The sequence below is a fragment of the Triturus cristatus genome, chromosome 10 (assembly GCF_964204655.1).
Source record: "Triturus cristatus chromosome 10, aTriCri1.1, whole genome shotgun sequence".
NCBI classification, from domain to species: domain Eukaryota; kingdom Metazoa; phylum Chordata; class Amphibia; order Caudata; family Salamandridae; genus Triturus; species Triturus cristatus.
In genome coordinates, this window is record NC_140593.1 from 1,218,404,285 (window position 1) to 1,218,422,909 (window position 18,625).

Here is an 18,625-nt window from a genome sequence, read left to right on the forward strand (position 1 = left end):
AGCAGAAACTGAAACTATCATCAACCTATCCAATGACACTTCCATTACTATTAAACAGGCAGACAAAGGAGGGGCTACAGTAATAATGGACACTGTGGATTACGAGCTAGAATGCAAGCGGCAACTGAGTGACCGAGCTTACTACACTCCTGTCCCCACTGACCCTACACCGCGTCTCCTAACTACCATCACAGCCTTAGTCTTCTCGGCTGAGAGTCAAGGCTGGATAAGTAAAAAGGAAGCCAATTTCCTGGTAAAAAAGAACCCACGTACACCATACTTTTATACCCTCCCAAAAATCCACAAAGGGACCCTCCCTGTACCCGGGAGACCCATTGTATCGGGCATAGGCTCAGTGCTCGAACCTTTGTCACAATTTTGTGATTATTTTTTCCAACCCCTAGTGCAAAAGACAACATCCTATATACAGGATACTTCAGATCTATTAAGACTCTTAGTTGATCTACCCGCTACAGATGAGATCACCTTGTTGATTGGCCTAGATGTGCAGGCCCTATATACTAACATACCCCAGAGGGCTACACTAGAAGTGGTGGAAAACATCCTTCATCATGAATCGTGGCAACATAACACCCCCATAAGTTTCATTATGGATTGTGCGACTCTAGCTATGACAGAAAATTTCTTTGAATTCAAAGGGCAGATCTACAAACAAATACAGGGCACTTGTATGGGCAGCACCTTTGCGCCAAGTCTGGCCTGTCTGTACATGTCCGATTTTGAGACCCGCCATATTTTTCATCACACCAACCCCTACAGCACTGACATCTACCTCTGGAAGAGGTTTATTGATGACATCTTGATACTATGGAGAGGGGAAACATCAGCCTGTCTAGAGTTCTGCGATTGGATCAATACCTTGGATCCACATCTCAAATTCACACATTGTGTGTCAGAAAACAGTATCCCATTTCTAGATCTGAATATCAATCTTCACGGAGGCACTCTCTCCACCACACTATACAAAAAACCAACCGATCGAAACAGTCTGCTACTTTACTCCAGCCACCATCCGCGGAGCTTAAGAGACAACTTACCCGTGGGACAATTTCTCAGGATAAGACGCAATTGTAGCGACCTAAAGGATTATAAGATGGAAGCGGAAAAACTGACTAGGAATCTAAAAGCACGCGAATATCCAGCCAAACAGATCGCTCAGGCCAACAAAAGAGCCCGAAACAATCCCAGAGAGGCCTTACTGGAACCTAAATCCAGAATACAAGCGGAGAACCTCACTTGTGTTACCTCGTTCACTCCGGTCTCTAACCAGATCACGAAAGTGATCAAAAGACATTGGAAGATACTCAACACAGGCTCCATGACTCTAGCACCACCCAGGTTCGCTTTCAAGCGTACAAGGAACCTGAGGGATTCGGTGATCCACACCCGCCCTCGACCACAGAGACAGATAACACAGAGACCATTATGGGACCTGCCCCCTGTGACCGGGCATTTCCCTTGTGGTTCATGTTCTGTGTGCCACCTTACTGACACACATAAGACTGTCCAAATAAACATTAACCTTAAGTGGGATATACGTCGTCATACCAACTGCAACACAAGTAACTGTGTATATATGATTACATGCCCTTGCACATTGCAGTATATTGGAATGACAACGCGCCCTGTCAAGACGCGTATCATTGAACACCGCAGCAATTTCCGTTGTAAAAAAATCAATACCAAAATGTGTGCACATTTTTTAGAGAAAGGACACCCCCCCGACTCTTTTAAATGGCTAATTCTGGAAACAATTCCAAATATAACTAAAGAAGCCCTTTTCATCAAAGAACAAAGGTGGGTGTATAAAAGTGGCACAGACATCTTAGGACTTAATGACGCCATCCCATGGTGTTCCCTTAAACCGCCCTAAGACTCTTTTACACACATAGTTCCCTACCAATCACATTTGTTATTGACCAGCTTCCTGATTACTGTAGCCTGTCCTTACTAGACCTGTATTTAAGTCATCCTATGCAATAGCGTGCAACCGCACCATTAATATTGAGGCTCGGTGATTTATTCATAATTACACCGTGATATACTATGGGGCAATTGGCTGCAGCATCGGGATACATTACAACAGTGTATACGATGACCTTTCCATTCCCAAGATCGACATAGTCTTTAAATCACCTACCTAGGTTATTTTAATAACAGCGTCAATAACCTTCATAACCAATGAATACTATTCACTATTAGGCTACCTAACGAGGACGCCGCCCGCCTAAACACCTTTCCAATATGGCGACTGGATTAGTCGCCTTTAATATCAACGAACAATAGCAGACTCACTCCCGCACTAGCGGTTACGCGATTCGCCTTTAAATACCACGTGAGACCCTAGAACCCCACCCCCCAGTCCTGGTAGTGTGGGGTAGGTCGACGGGCGACACGGACTCGGCGTGTCAGTGAGTATCATTGTGTCCTTCTGTAACTTTGTATAATATTGCTTAGGTTTCTTGCAGACACACGGGAATCGTGGACTCGCATTGCTAATTAATTTACTACTCGGTGGGTCTTCGCAACCAATTCGTACTAGCGCTAAGGCTTCACAGTTGCACACACACGAGCGATGTAGACTCGCAATGTTAGTAACGAACTACTCCTTGGCCTCACTAAATCAATACGTATTAGCGCTAAGGTTTCTTAAACCACACATCGCTGCAATACTTTCATATTCAGACTCACAGCAACATTAACTAATTGTGACTAGAATGTGTACAAGGGTGTCACATTACCCTTAGGAACGACTTTTTCCAACGCATGGGTCTCAGATGTAATACTGAGGCACTTATATTAACAACTTGTACAACCTTCGTGATACAAACCCCAACGTTATCTCATACCCCACCCGGGCAAACCAACCACCCAGGGCATAATATGAGAATTCACTCTGAAAGCAGAGGCACGACTCTCTACTCCATTATAATTTCAGGAACATGCATTTCTCCAATCCACCAACTATAATTGACTTTCATACATCAGAGTTTCCCATGAGAGTTAAAAAAGTGCATTTTTGTAAAATCAAGAGAAGGGGTGTTAATGACCCTGGAGTTGTATATTTAGTAACCCTACTTGTTTTTAAAGCACTGTCCCTATATACCACAGTACGCAAGGAACTCCTTGCGCAGCCTACCAGGGACTGCTGTGGTTTATCCTATGGAGTTGATAGGGTAAGTGTACCATATGCTGTTGCAACACTCTTGGAGTGATCACCTCACGTGGCTTTTGTGAGTTTTTTACTATTATTTTTATTCCCACTTCCCCTATACGGAATGTGCACTTTCACTTCCCCAGCACGTTCAAACTACACCATGTATCATAACTGTTTCTGTAACTAAGCGCTCTATATTGATTTTGGTCTCCCATTCCTCATACAGGTAGACCGAGTCACAGGTAATAATACCAGCTATATATATGAAACGCTTATTGTCTATCAAAACTACCCAATCGGTACATGTATTTGTAGATAGAATTTTAAGGTCCTGATGAATCACTTGAGTACATCTCAGTTATAGTGAGAAACATGTTGACCATAACGAGGCAGTGTAGGCAACCCAGAACATTAATCTGAGTCACTAACACTTTTACCTCATATTTTAATTAGGTGAGGAGACATCATAATAAAATTGTTGAGATCGTACTTCCTCCCCTATTTTATACGTTCATCTACACTTTCATCGAGCCTCACCCTTCAATTTGAACTATCGGCTATCTTGGATATTAAAGATCTCCATAAGAGTGCTCTCTAAACCAGAGCCCGTCGGGTATTGCACCAGCCGACTCGACGTAGGAGCAGCCCGATGATGTTACATTACATCCTGAAGGGTATGTGATTCACAATATCCTGATGGCTGTGTGAGGGCTCCAATATCCATAACAGTTCTCCCCGTACATGGTGCGTCCTTCCCCCCAGGAACAGCTTTGTCATCAATTTTTTCTTGTATCTGTGGGCATTACTTAGCTGGACCTCTTCAAAAGCCCGTTAGGCCCCCTTTCCTTTGTTGATTCTGTGATGCAGTAACAGAGGTGCTGCTAACTGTGCAGCTGCTTTGTAGTATTTTGGGCTGATGCCATGTTCTAGTTCCTTATGAAAGAAACACCTGATTTCACTGGGTTTTTCATATGTTAATTTATGATCATAGAAACGGCTATAATGCTTCCTTCTTTCTATATTATCAAGTATTGGGTCTCTGCCACAGCGGGTATATGCATGGGCACAGTGGACAATTGCTCAGGGCCCCATCCTCCAAAAGGCCTCTTAATAAAGTGATCAGGACACTCAGAAGTCTAAGTGTCCTTGTCAAATATATTCTTTTTAGGTCTCGCCTACGCAGCGCATGTGCTGCCTCTTCGAGACATGCTGTATCTAGAATATAGACTTTAAGCACCACCCATCTTTCTAATTGGCTACTTTTACTCTCCTTCGCAAATGACTGCTTTTCATTGGTTAATATGCTAAGTAGTCCCTCTTTTTTTACTTTTGTAACCTCCCATGAGGACTGACCCTGTTATATGTGCTCTTCCTTGTCATGTCATTTATTACTTTCTGAGCACTTCTTTTTTCTTTTTGCTTGAATAGGCTCAGGAACTTATTCGTGTCCACACTTACTACCTTTCCTCAGGGTGCAGCTGCCTGCTCCTCCTCCCTGTTCACTCCCTCTCATCGTCTGCCTCCTTCTCCCTCCTACTTGTTTTACATTAACACCGAGCACTTACAGCGCGGCACGCCGCACTGCCACTCTTTATCTTTAAGCATTTATTTTAAGTTACAGCAGGCACTTATGTGGGTGTGTGTGCGGCCACACACCATTTAGTAGCACGGCGCCCGCTTCACGGCTGCCACGCTTCATGTTTCATAAAGCTCAGCAGGCATGAAGCAGGCACCGTGTTGCTAAAAGAACGCATGTCACTGCTGCTTCGACGACCCTGTAAATCTTTTTTTCAATCTAAAGATGTCCATCGTGATGCGCTTCTTCTCTTAGCAGGTACATACCATGTTCTTGTTATTTGGGAGGTGGGCTGTGGCAGGCACATTTTTATTTCCTTTAGCAGCATTTGATCAGGGCGGCATGCCGCGCTTTATCTTTAAGCATGGCGGCTGCGCCTTTCTTTTGTTCTGTGGCTGCCATGCTTCAAGATAAAGCGTGGTGTGATGCACTGATCAAATGTTGGCAAAGTAATTAAATATGTTGCCAAAGTTAATTAATCGAGATAGGCGAGCTGTGCCAGTGAAGAACAAACGAAAGGCATGACCGCCATGCTTAAAGTTAAAACATGCCGTTCAGCGTTGATGAAATGTTGATGAAGTAAAACATTTTTGCCAAAGTTAATAAATAGAGGTGGGTGAGCCGGGCCTTTCTTTTACTCTGCACGGTGCAGCAAGCCCACCTCTATTTATTTTTAGCCTCTGCAGTCTTCAGCAGACATTACCACTACGGACCGTGTCCAGGCAGCAGTGGTCCTTCCAGTGGGCTTGCCATCCTAAACATATTGCACTCCGTATTCTTAAGATGTGCCCCTTCACAACATATTTCATCATGGCGGCGGCACTTAGCCGAGTCCGATTTCAGTAGCACATACTATACCTCATTCTGGAAGTACATCGCATATAACTAGTTTATCGAGTTGACATGCCAGACTTACTGCCTTTCAATGTGATTTCGACTCTACCTTATGCCACGCACTGGCTGCATCTTCTTCTGACCACAACTACTCTGCATGCAGGTACGCTGCTAGTAATCTCAGAGGTCTCAATCTCCCTAGTAACCCCACTCTGTCCTCACTTTGAACACATTAGCTTCTAGTTCATGGACACCACTTGCCACTTAGGCTTGCACCCCTACCATTCCCCCTCATTTCAGTCCCTAGTCCCTCTTGTCTTCCATCCATTGGCATTAGTACCCTTTACTCCAGTTAACTTGCCCAGTCTCATTTTTTTTTCCATTCTGATTACGCCTCCATTATGGAATGTACTTAGCTGCTTTTAATAAGTACCTTGTGTGTCGCGTGTTCAGCGATGTCAACTGTAGCAGTTACGATCCACCACTCAGTGACCGTCTTCCCTACTGACCACAGCACTAGCTAATCACTGCTTCTATCACTGTGCCTTCGCCATGCTCACCGCAGGGACACCCACACACATTCAGAATCTGGCATGTTAAACCACAGTGACTTGGCGGACATTCCTGTGCTGTAGCTTCTTTTTGTACTGCTGTGTCGAGCACTGCACCAGCAGGATGTAATTTAGTAGTCTTTGGTTATCGTATTTAAACATCTTGACATTAACTGTTAGTACTCGCCCGCAGTTCAAGGAACGCCCAAGAAACTAGCCATTGCAGATTGACTACTTTAATGGTTCTCGATACGAGTCCTTAACGTTACTGAGACCTTTTTTTTATTTTATGAATCCGCTAGACAGGGATTATTGTTTTTCTTGTGTCAGACCAGCCTCTAAAGGATGGACTTGGAAATTATCTGTGCTGCAGCCTTAAGACAAACTGCTAGTCACAAGGGCTTTAAATAGCGGGAGAGTCTCGTGCATCTAGCATTTTTATCGCACCATAATGGCATGCTGGACTTCACATATTTACAAGAAGGTTGTTTTCCAATCAGTATTTTTTTTTTTAAAACAACTATATTGAGAATTTACGGCATGATAGCATATCACACAATGGAAAATACGAAGGAGATTGTGGTGGGCATTGTTGTGCGGGACGTTCAACATCACCATTTCAAATTGACAGGCCATAATAATCACACCATTTACCCCATATCCTCGCATGCTACTGGGGGCAGCCACCTGCCTCAAATAAATGCTTTTCTTGATGGGCACACCAGTCTACCCCTGCTCGCCAGGTCCCAATTGATGGTGGCCTCTCCCGCCTCCATGCATGTGTCACACCCTGCTTAGTGACTACACAGGCCACTCCCAAGAATGCTCATTCGGCCCTGGGGCCCCCACTTCCTCTAGTAGCCTAAGCAACGCCATGCGGGGGTGAACTCCAGATGGCAGCCCGAACATCGGAGAGAGTGCAACCCACCTCTTCCCAAAACGGTTGCAGTACCAGGCACTCCCAAGCAACATGACAGAAGTCCACTCTTGTAAGAGTGCATCACACACATGCCACATGAGTACCAAAAGGCATGTTCCGCAACTGCCTCGGCGCGAGGTACGTCGCATGCAAGTAATTGAATTGGATCATACGCAGCCACATTGAGATCTCCAATTCCCTAGGCACCATGCAGGCCTCCCTCTAATAATCTTTGTCCAACACTCCCACCCAGGCTTCCCATCGTTGCTGAGCCCCGTCAAGGCCCCCTAGAGCATGAATCACCAGCGACCGATAAATCGTGGACACAGCCCCTTTACCCAGTTTCCCTTGAAAAATCTTTGCCTCCACTGTGCTAAACTTAGGCAACATGCCCTCCGGAAGGTCAAGGGATGACAGGGCATGGCGTGGCTGAAGGTACCTGAAAAACTGCGAGTTGGGTAAACAGTACCTGCTTTTCAACTTCTGAAAAGATATAATGGTACCCCCCCTTGATAAACATCCCCAAGATAGGAGATCCCAAGTTGATCCCAGTACAGAAAGCCCTCCAGAGCGAACACCTGGTTCAGCCACATTCCATGCCACAAGGGAGGTGGAGATACCAGCCGGTGAGGCAAAGAGCCACCCTCCAACAGGTGGGGGACGCTCACATACAGGAAGACAAGGTGGTTGGTGCATGTGCTCTGTATAAAAGATCAAGCATGCCATCCATTCCCAATATATGCATCTCCAACCGATACGCTGGATCGTCCCACCCCCCTGGTGAACCAGTCGTTGACTGGGGCCAGATGTGCCGCCAAATAATATAAATAGATGTTGGAGAGGCCTAGGCCTCCGTCAAATGGAGACTTACGCAATTAATGAAACGCTACTCTATGTCGGCCCCCGGCCCACACAAACCTGGTAATTTTCGCGGTTAAGGAGTGAAACCATTTGCGAGGCTTGATGTATGGATAGTTGCTCAGCACGTACAAGTAGCATGGCAGGCTCACCATTTTAACAAGCATTGGCATAGCCAATAGGTCTCGCCTTTGAGACCTTATAAGTATTTTGCCATGTAGCACGCAGTTTCACTTTCGTTTGTCAGGCGCTTGTGTGTGCTCGGAAACCGAGATGGAGGATTTGCGCACTGAAAGTTCTAGGTAGCGCATTGCTTAAAAGTTAGTATTGTATCTCACCTCAGACCAGACTGTTGGGCTAAGAGGGCTTTCGCCACACCTCCGTCAGGTTTCCTGGGCTAGGCTGGCTGGTTTGTGGCTACTAGGCTGACCTTCGCCCATGATGATAATAAAGTATTCATGCGAGGAAAATTACATTACACAAGGACACAGTAATTTTATTCTGTAGGTGGGGGGAAATTAAATGATTTTTACGAGACTGACATGAGACGCGAGACTGGGGGCGGGCACAGGGAGACAAGGGGGAGTGGTGCAGCGGAGACAAGGAGGCACTGCAGCAGCTGCCCTGCGCGCTGCTGCTCGCTCCCGCAGGCAAAACGCTGTGGGAGTGAACCTTTTCAGAAGAGGTGGGACATGCACCCACCTTCAGCCATTTGCGTGCTTTCATTCTTGAAAGACACATGCAAAAGCCAATCAAATGTGTGGGAGGAGTCAGACCCACACGGAGTAGCTGCAAAAAGCCTTGCAGATCAGTGCATGCGCGCTGCTAGGCTCGACCTAAAAATGGCTGAACCACCACAATCCTCCGTGGGGCACGGCAGTCTGACACCACAAGCGGTAACAGGGGCCTCACCTCTGCTCCTTCACCCGCGGCCCACTGGAAGCACACCTCCAGTCCAGGCAGCCACACGCTATGCGACCAATGAGACCTGCCTCGGGACTCGGCACGGCATGCCCAGGATGCGAGGGGGGGAGCCGTTGCCCTCCGGTCAGGGCCCTCCTCACTGGCCAGCCACGTCGAGACGAGGATTTCGCCGCCTCCAGACCCAGGGAGTCAGCGCCAGGACTCGGGCTTGGCCGCACACGTCACTGCCGCTCACCACTCCTCAACGGATCTCCAGGGCTACCCGGCAGACAACGTCCCAGTGCAGGCTGAAAGAGGGCACAGATGACAGGCCAGCCTGGTAGGGAGTGTCCTGTCCTCCACGTCGTCATTACAAAGTAGGATGCCTATCGCTCTTATTTATTTATTTATTTATTTTGTGTATTTTATATAGCGCGCAGCTACCCCAACGGGGTGTTCCGGCGCTTCTGAGTGAAAACAGAGATTGATAGTCCTGGGGGGTTTAACAAAAGAGGAAAGTTTTTAGTGCCTTACGGAAGGGTAATTCTTCCTGGATCATCCTAATTGCGATCGGGAGTTCGTTCCAGAGAGTTGTGGCACAGACCTGGAAGGTTTTACCTCCTGAACGTGCTTTCCTGAATCTTGGTATGGAAAGCAGATGTTGGGAGTTGGAACGAAGGTTCCGAGAGTTACAGTAAGGACGGATACTAACAGAGAGGTAGGCCGATCCCCTACCCCTAGTTGCTCGATGGGCTAAGGTCATGGCTTTGAATGCAGCTCTTTGATGGATTGGTAACCAATGTAATGCTCTGCGATGAGGCGAAATATGGGTGCGTAGGGAAACCCCGCAGACCAGCCGAACAGCCGCATTCTGGACTGTCTGGAGCCGATGTAGGAGGCCCGCGGGCAACCCTAAATACAGGCCGTTCGCATAGTCCAGGTGAGATGTAATCAATGCCTGGACTATGGTTTTCCTGGTGTCACTAGGGAGATAGGTGATGAATTTCCTAATCATCCTGATCTTGGAAAAGCAAGCGGCTGAAACGGTCTGTATTTGGTTGCTAAAAGAAAGATTTGAGTCCCACTTGACCCCTAGATTTTTTACAGAGTCCTTAGGGACAGGGGGAATGCCAAGTTCCTGTGGCCACCATAGAGTTGCATCAAGAGGGGAGGGTTGATGCGGAGGCAGTTATGGTCCATCCATTTTCAGATGTCCCGCAGACAATCCTTCAGAGGATCAAAAGTAGTCTGCGTGGCACTCTCATAGGAGAAAAGCAGCTGAATATCATCTGCATAGGAAGTAGCTATGATGCCCGACCCAGCAATGAGTTCAGCCAGAGGAGAAAAATAGACATTGAACAATAGTGGGCTCAAAGCCGAGCCTTAAGGGACACCCCATTTCAGGGTACGGCTAACAGAGGTAAAAGGGTGAGTATAGATTGCCTGGGTGCGATTAGACAAAAAAGAGGTCAGCCACTCCAGGGCCTTCGACCGAAGACGGTCAATCAGGATGGGGTGAGAGACGGTGTTGAATGCTGCCGACAAGTCGAGCAGCACCAGCACCGCTCTGGAACCCCCATCCAGTTTTCACCGCATAGAGTCGGCCATTTCTATAAGGGCAGACTCAGTGCTATGGCACTTTCTAAAACCATGTTGGGATTCATAAAGTAGGCCGTGGGATTCAAGAAAACCTGCCAGTTGTTGCTGCGCTAGCTTTTCAAGGACCTTGGCAGGGGCTGGGAGCAGAGAAATGGGTCGATAGTTCACCGGCTCATTAGGATCTGTATTAGCTTTCTTTAAAATCGGGACCGGTTGGGCATGTTTCCAAGACTCCGGGAAAATTCTGGTTTTGAGCGAGTCATTCCAGATGTAGTTAAGGAAGGGATTAAGAAAAGAGGCCAATAATTTATATTGCTTGGCTGGCCAAGGGTCAAGTGGTGAGCCGGAGCGGCATCTAGACAGTTCCATCAGTGAGTGTTCCAGTGAGATTGCCTCAAAGTCTGAAAAGATGGAAGAAGACTCGATGCGGTCAGGTAAAGGCGTATCACTCCCTAGATCATTATTATTGGGGAAGGTGTCATAGATCTTCGCGATCTTGTCTTCAAAGAAGTCAGAGAGGCGGGAGCAAAGGGCCTGAGAGACTGGAAGACATTGTTTAAGAGCCAAGGGATCTGTGAAAGTCTTCACTGTGTTAAAAATTTCCCTGGCCGAGCCATGCGCTCTATTAATTTTCTCCTCCAGGTAAAGTTTTTTATGCTCAATTATTTTCCTACGGTATTTTTTGAGGGCCAGTTTATATTTAAGTTTTGTGTCAATAGAATAGGATGACCTCCACTGGCGCTCCAACAGCTTACAAGAAGATTTATATTTCCGAAGCTCGTCGGAGTACCATGGGGCGGAGGGAGCTGCTCGAAAGGTTTTAATCGGTCGCATAGGAGCGAGCGAGTCAATAGCAGAGGTGACCCAGCAGTTGAGGTTAGTCAGGCGTGAATCTAAATCAGGGGCGTCTTTGGGAGTGGTATTTACAAGATGTAGGGCAACACTGTCAGGGGAGATCTTACTCCAATTACGTCCTGCCGCCTTAGGGGGAATTCTAGGTCTCACATGCTGGCAAAGATGAATAGCAAAAGGGATAAAAAAAATGGTCCGACCAAATCACCGGATAGGGATCCTCAATCAGGATGTTTGAGAAATTCGAGCAAAGAAGATCAAGAGTATGACCAGCTTTGTGCGTAGGTTGAGAAACCAGTTGGCTTAATCCAGCATCTTTTAAAGTAGAAAGAAAGTTAAGGCAAAGCTTGTCAGAAGAGTCCTCTGCGTGTAAAAATCTTTCCAGACGGCTGGAGCTCCGTCACAACTTGACAGACATCTTGACCACGCCCCCTTCCCATCAGTATTAAATGGCCCGAATGACATTAGCTATAGCACTATACTAGAGTCGAAGGCTCATGCTATCTATCTTAATTCACGTATTCTTATTCTTTACTAAGGCTTGGGCATATAGCAATTGTAACTATTTTCTAACATTGTGTTTGTTGTGTCTAATATCTAAAGCTAGCTTATTTCCTTGACTTCAGTAAGACTTGGGCACCAGGGCCGGAATGGGAACCCAAACCAGCCCTGTCAATTTTGATGGACCAGGACCCCCCCTGCTTTTGTTACTGGGGCCCGATATAGCATCACTACTGCAAAGCTGGCCACCAGTAACAAAAACGGCCCACACTGCTGCAAAATTGCCCCCCACCCTTCCAGGTTCCTGGGGAAATGCCCGATGCCCGCTACGGCCATTCGGCCCTGTTGGGAACCCTCTGCATTAACTATTTGAGCCGGGGGACAGTAAGTGAAAAGTAGAAAAAATACTGTCACGTCACTTTCGCAATAAATCATTTAATTGAAATAGGATTGAAACTTTGAAAGTCTTGCTGATAGCAGAGGTCAGTAGTATCCACCCATTTCAAAATCAAGGCACATATATTGTTCATGTTAATTACACGTGCCAACATATACCCTACTTTATTTTGTTACCAATCTCTTTTTTTATGCAATGGCATTTCTTTCAATGCTAATGTTTAAGTAAAACTGTGTAGACGTAGGTACTTAATATAAAATCCTTAAGTCAGCATTGGTATAAAAGTAGAGCTGTAAACATTCAGATTTGAGGACATCTTGCAAGACTGTTAGCTTAAGGAGTTTGGGTTCAGACCTTTTCATTCTAAGTGCTCTTGTGCCCCAGGTTTAACATTTTGGTAAAATCCTGGTTATTCTTACCATCCCCCACTTTCAAATCTTTTCTTTAGCTCTTTAGTTCACCTGGGTACATTGCGGCATATGTGGATGTTTAGTGTGACATATAACACCACACAATTCACTGTCACACAATTCAACACCACTCAACATAATTACACTTCACATAAGACCACTCAGGGCAGCATAATTCAACTTAACATATTTACACTGTACTCTATAACAGATAAATACACCCCACATAAAACTATACTATGCCACATAGCAACAATCCACATAAATACACTTCACACCATGCCACATAATTCCAATCAGCATAATTTCACTCAACGCCACACAGTTCCACATCACACAATTCAACTCTACACATTTCCATTCCACACCACATAATTTAATAACACACCACATAATTCAACTCGACAACACATTTACACAACACACCATATACATCCAAACTACAACACAAAAGCCCACATCATGCCACAAAATTCAACAGCACACCACATATTTTAAACTCCACTACATACCACTCCACAACACAAAATATCAATCCACATATTTACACTCCACACACAATGCCACATAATTACTTTCCACATAATTCCACTACACAAATCCACTTCACACCACACTATTTGTATATGTATTCTGTACAGTCTCAACCTTATCTATCCACCATGCCACATAATTCCACTACATAAATCCACACCACCCCACACAATTCCAACCCACACAGTTCCACAACTAACAATTCCAATCCAACCCACATAATTCCACTCCAAACAACATACATCCACTAAACTCCAACCCAAAACACATGGGTAAAAAACATGATCAATTACAATGCTAATAGCTCTAACTCTCGCAAATGCAGGACCTATTGGCATTGGCAATGCTTGTTACTTTCATGTGCACAACACGTGCTTTATCCTCACGTCCTAAATACTATTGTTCTTTTACTTCCTTTTCTAAATTATTAGTTACCAGCTGTCCTAATTAAAAAAATAATTAAGGGTACTCGGTGAATTGCACAATGCTAATGTTGAAAAGCATTTAAGATAAATATGTACATCTATTTTCCATAATTTATGTCGAAATGTAATTATTCACATGCCCGTTACTGCTTAAGCAAGAAATACAAGAGTTCTTCCCTGAAGCCTGTTTATAATATGAACTTTTCACCTTGCTGTGCTTCACTTTCTGTATGTTCTCAATTATGTAAGTAGTGCCTAAAAGTGAACTGTTTTATTTGGTCCACATATATAACGCTCTGTTTAAATATCCTTTTCAACTGCATTAAACTTCACATTAAAATAAAATGTCATCTCACCCTCACACTCCTACTACCCCCCCTCATCCGTCCCTCACACTCCTTTTCTCATCTCTATACTGCCTGCTCACACATGGTACCTTCCTGTACCACCTACGGCTGTGCACTGGTCCACCTTTTGCCTCCCCCGCCTCTGGATGCCCCTCCCACTTGCCCCTCTCTCTCTCTCTCCCTCTCTCTTTTTCTCTCTCTCTTTCTCTCACATCACTCTCTCACTCTCTCATGCACTATTCCCGACGGTCTCATATTGGTTCGCTTCAAGTCTTCAAATAGAGTTTCTTTCCTGTACCTTTTTAATGTTTACGTCCCTCAGACACACGCTCTCCTCCTCTTTTTGGGGTGTCTTCTGCGTACACAGGTGCTCCCCTCTTCATGCGTCTGTGGTCTGCTCTCCCCTTCTTTCTTTTTCTTACACACTCTTTCTGCTCCTCTGTCTGGAGTTCATTCACCACTTTGTACACAAACTACCTTTCTCTCTATCTTCCTTTCGATCTATTCTGTGCAGCTCTCACCCCATTCTATTCACCATGCCACATCATTTCACTACACAAATACTCTACACACCACACAATTCCACAACTTACAATTACAATTCAACACACATGATTCCACTCCAAATCACATACATCCACTTCACTCCAAACCAAAACACAATGCCAATAGCTCTATCTCTTGCAAATGCGAGACCAATTGCATTGCAAATGCTTCTTTAATTTGACAGCTGGGACTGTCGAGCTACCCAAACTTAATGCTCTCAGGCTTTTCGACGCAATTAACCATAAAAATTATCTTTCTGTCTCATGTTACTCTCCTTGCTCCACCTCACCCCTTCTACCTCATACGGTCCTATTTCTTTATCCCCTCTCTCCACCTAACATCTCTGTTTACCTGACCTATGAGCACCTTACCGCCCCACCTTTACCTCACTTTCAAGTCCCACCTATCATGTTCTGTGCCAACCTCATCATCTCTACCCATGCCTCTCTTTATGCATCAGTTTTCTCTCTCAACCTCATCCCATTCTTCTTCTCACCCCCTACCTGAACCTCACCTCTCTGTTTTCATCTGTTCCCATCTCATCTCCTTGTATCTCTCCTTCATATCTTTCATTACACTTTCAACTTCATCTCTCTCATTACATCTCTTCCCTATCTCTCTATCTAGTCATCACCTCTGTCTAGAATCTAGATCATCAATCTGTACCTCACCTCTCTCTCAAGCCATTTACACCTGCCAGGAATCCCTTTGGGATTTCCTGGCAGGTGTAACAAAGGTAAATTTGCTTATGACCAAACTCTTTGGAACAAGCAGAACTGTGTTGATGACTTGGTTATACTTGGGAACCAAGCCACCTTAAATCTTTTGAGATACTAAGACTTGCTCTGAACATGTACTACATTAACTTAGAGGGGCTCCCGGGACGGAACGCTCTGAAAGCCAAAGAATTGATCTGGGTTGGGCAATAGTCTGTGCCGGCTCCTCCAATACACCATTGGTTGTTGTCATTTACTTATATCAGTTATTGGCAGTCAGAGTGTTCTGCTGTTGCTGATCTTGTGCTTGAGAGATGTGTTTTCTTCGCCTCTGTCTCTTGTGCACTGGTTGGCGAGGGAAACACAACATGCCTGAGGATACTACAAACTGAACGTGTCTATTCCTGGTGGCACTATTATCAGAATGAACTGCAAAACAAAACCACTTTTTAATACAGGAAATAGCAATTTTACAAATCATTTCTAATGTTTTTTAACAGCTGAGAATGCAGATTGTTATTGACAAAGAATGCCAGTGGAACTCCTTGCTTTTGGATAATGATTGTCAGATCTCAGTCTCATTGTTTAAGCCACGCCCTTCCGGTCTGTGCTACATATTAAAGGGGCGGGAAGAAGTGTGAGTGCTGAGGTTGGAAAGTGATGCACTGTTTCACTAATGCTGCAGGTCTATCTGCATGACAGTGTGCTGATGCCTTCTTTTCTCTCTCCTCAGTTCCGCTCCTCCATGATGAAGCTCGTCTTCTGCGGCAAGAGTCCCTTCGGGGACGACGACGACTCCTCCGTCTCTGGCCAGTCCACTCAGGTCTCTTCAGTGTCAAGCAGCCAGGTGGCGCCTGCATAGAATCCGCGGGCACGCGGCAGGTGCAATAGGGCGCAATGGTCTCAAAGGCTCCCTGGGATGTCACGAGAACACGCTCAAGCCTGCTCTTCTCATCAAACCCTTCGGTCATAGGGCACCCTCATAAACGCCAGTGTCTCTACTTGGTGATTGTAAAATTATTTTTAAGGGTTCATTATATTGACTGGGATGCAGGAATCTAATCAAAAAAGCCCAACAGCATATTCCACTATCAAGGAACCCCCTCTTACCAAACAGATGAGATTTAGCAATTCAAACCTTCCTTTGAAAGTCAAGTAGAAGTCATCGGTGAGACCCACCCACCTTACGTCTGAGAGCACGCAGAGTGGCGCTGTCTGTTCTCGCGGAGCAGGGCATGCGAGAGCAGTGAATGCGATAGCATCGGACGCTCTTCCTTGGTGTGTCGGGCAGGATAACTTGTACATTGTAAATACTTCTCCACCGCCTTCCTTCCTCACTCTCTGTACTTGCCGTCAAGTAGCGTAGCTCATGTTGTTGGTATGTCTTGAAATAAATATGGGAGATGCATCTTCACACCTGCCTCATCTGGTGCTTTATTGTACTTAAAAATTGTTTTTTATCATTGAATTTCTAGTTCGCTGGCAGCTTTGACTTTGTAAATAGTTCTCCCCAAACAGAGGCATTGTTAATAAAACATGTTATTGGGAACATGGGGCTGACAGGGGTTTGTACCTAATTTGTGAAACAAATAACAGTAGGGGCTCAAAGTTTTACTTAGGAGCTTCCTGCTGGTGCTGCCGAATGCGAAAACCAATGCTGCGTAGTCTTGATTCCACCTCAAGTCTTTTTCTTTCACCACTCTACACTTCCTGTCTCTTTATCTCATGACTACCAAGGCTGCGTGGTATTGATTCCACCTCATGACTCTTTCTTTCACCATTCTGCACTTCCTGTCCCTTTATTTCATGATCACCAAGGCAGGCTAGTCTTCATTCCACCCCATGGCTCTTTCTTTCACTGCTCTACACTTCCTGTCTCTTTATCTCATGACTACCAAGGCAGCATAGTCTTGATTCCACCTCAAGGCTCGTTCTTTCACCGCTCTACACTTCCTGTCTCTTTATCTCATGACTGCCAAGGCTGCGTATTCTTGATTCCACCTCATGGCTCTTTCTTTAACCGCTCTGCACTTTCTGTCTCTTTATCTCATGACTGCCAAGGCTGTGTATTCTTGATTCCACCTCATGAATATTTCTTTCATCACTCTGCACTTCTTGTCTCTTTATCTCATGAATGCCAAGACAGGCTAGTCTTGATTCCACCTAATGGCTCTTTCTTTCACCACCCTACACTTCCTGTCTCTTTATCTCATGAATACCAAGCCTGGGTAGTCTTGATATCACCTCATGGGTCTTAATTCCAGCAGTCTACACTTCCTAACTCTTTATGTCATGACTACCAAGGCTGCGTATTCTTGATTCCACCTCATGGCTCTTTCTTTCACCGCTCTACACTTCCTGTCTCTTTATCTCATGACTATTAAGGCTGTGTATTCTTGATTCCACCTTATGAGTCTTTCACCGCTTTACACTTCCTGGCTCTGTATCCCATGAATACCCAGGTTACGCATTCTTGATTCCACCTCATGACTCTTTCTTCTACCACTCTACACTTCCTGTCGCTTTATCTCATGAATATCAAGGCTGAGTAGTCTTGATTCCACCTCATGGCTTTTTTTTCTTTCACCACTCTACACTTCCTGTCTCTTTATCTCATGAATACCCAGGCTGCGTAGTGATGATTCCATCTCATGACTCTTTCTTCCACCACTCTTCACTTCCGGTCTCTTCATTTCATGAATATCAAGCATGTGTAGTCCTAATTTCACCTCATGGCTCTTTCTTTCACTGCTCTACACTTCCTGTCTCTGTATCCCAAGAATACCCAGGTTGCGTATTCTTGATTCCACCTCATGGCTCTTTCTTTCACCGCTCTGCACTTCCTCTCTGTATCCCATGAATAATCAGTTTGCGTATTCTTGTTTCCACCTCATGGCTCTTTCTTCCACCACTCTACACTTCCTGTCTCTTTATCTAATGAATATCAAGGTTGAGTAGTCTTGATTCCACCTCATGGCTCTTTTGTCCACCTCCTACACTTCCCGTCTCTTTATCTCATGAATACCCAGGCTGCGTAGTAATGATTCCACCTCATTACTCTTTCTTCCACCACTCTAACCTTCCTGTCTCTTCACTTTATGAATACCAAGCATGTGTAGTCCTGATTTCACCTAATGGCTCTTTCTTCCACTTTGATACACTTCCTGCCTCTTTATCTCATGAATACCAAATCTGCATGGTCTTGATTCCACCTCATGACTCTTTTCTTTACCACTCTAAACTTTTTGTCTATTTATCCCACTCTTGATGCTTAATTTTCATCACTACTTGCTCCCTTTGTCACTGTTTCCCTATCTTTCTCAGGGTCCTTCACCCTCCTTTTTCTGCCTTTCTCTCTTTAGCTCTGGGCCAAAGTCTAATGATAAAAAATAAATCCCGGTCCTAAAAATGATGAGAATCAGTGCCTATCACCCGCAAACACCAGAACAATGTAAGCATTTGGTAGAGAAGCTTTCATA

At 45.1% G+C, this 18,625-nt stretch overlaps 1 protein-coding gene across 1 annotated transcript in view; it reads left to right on the forward strand.

Moving 5' to 3' along the window:
* The window catches only part of LOC146797105 (blue-sensitive opsin-like), a 200,146-nt gene extending 183,586 nt beyond the window's left edge, over positions 1-16,560 (forward strand). Inside the window, exon 5 of the mRNA XM_085629746.1 lies at positions 15,880-16,560. Within this exon, the coding sequence (XP_085485872.1) occupies positions 15,880-16,008 (129 nt within the window). The 3' untranslated portion in view covers positions 16,009-16,560. The remainder of the gene's footprint in view (positions 1-15,879) is intronic.
* Positions 16,561-18,625: the final 2,065 nt, after the last annotated feature.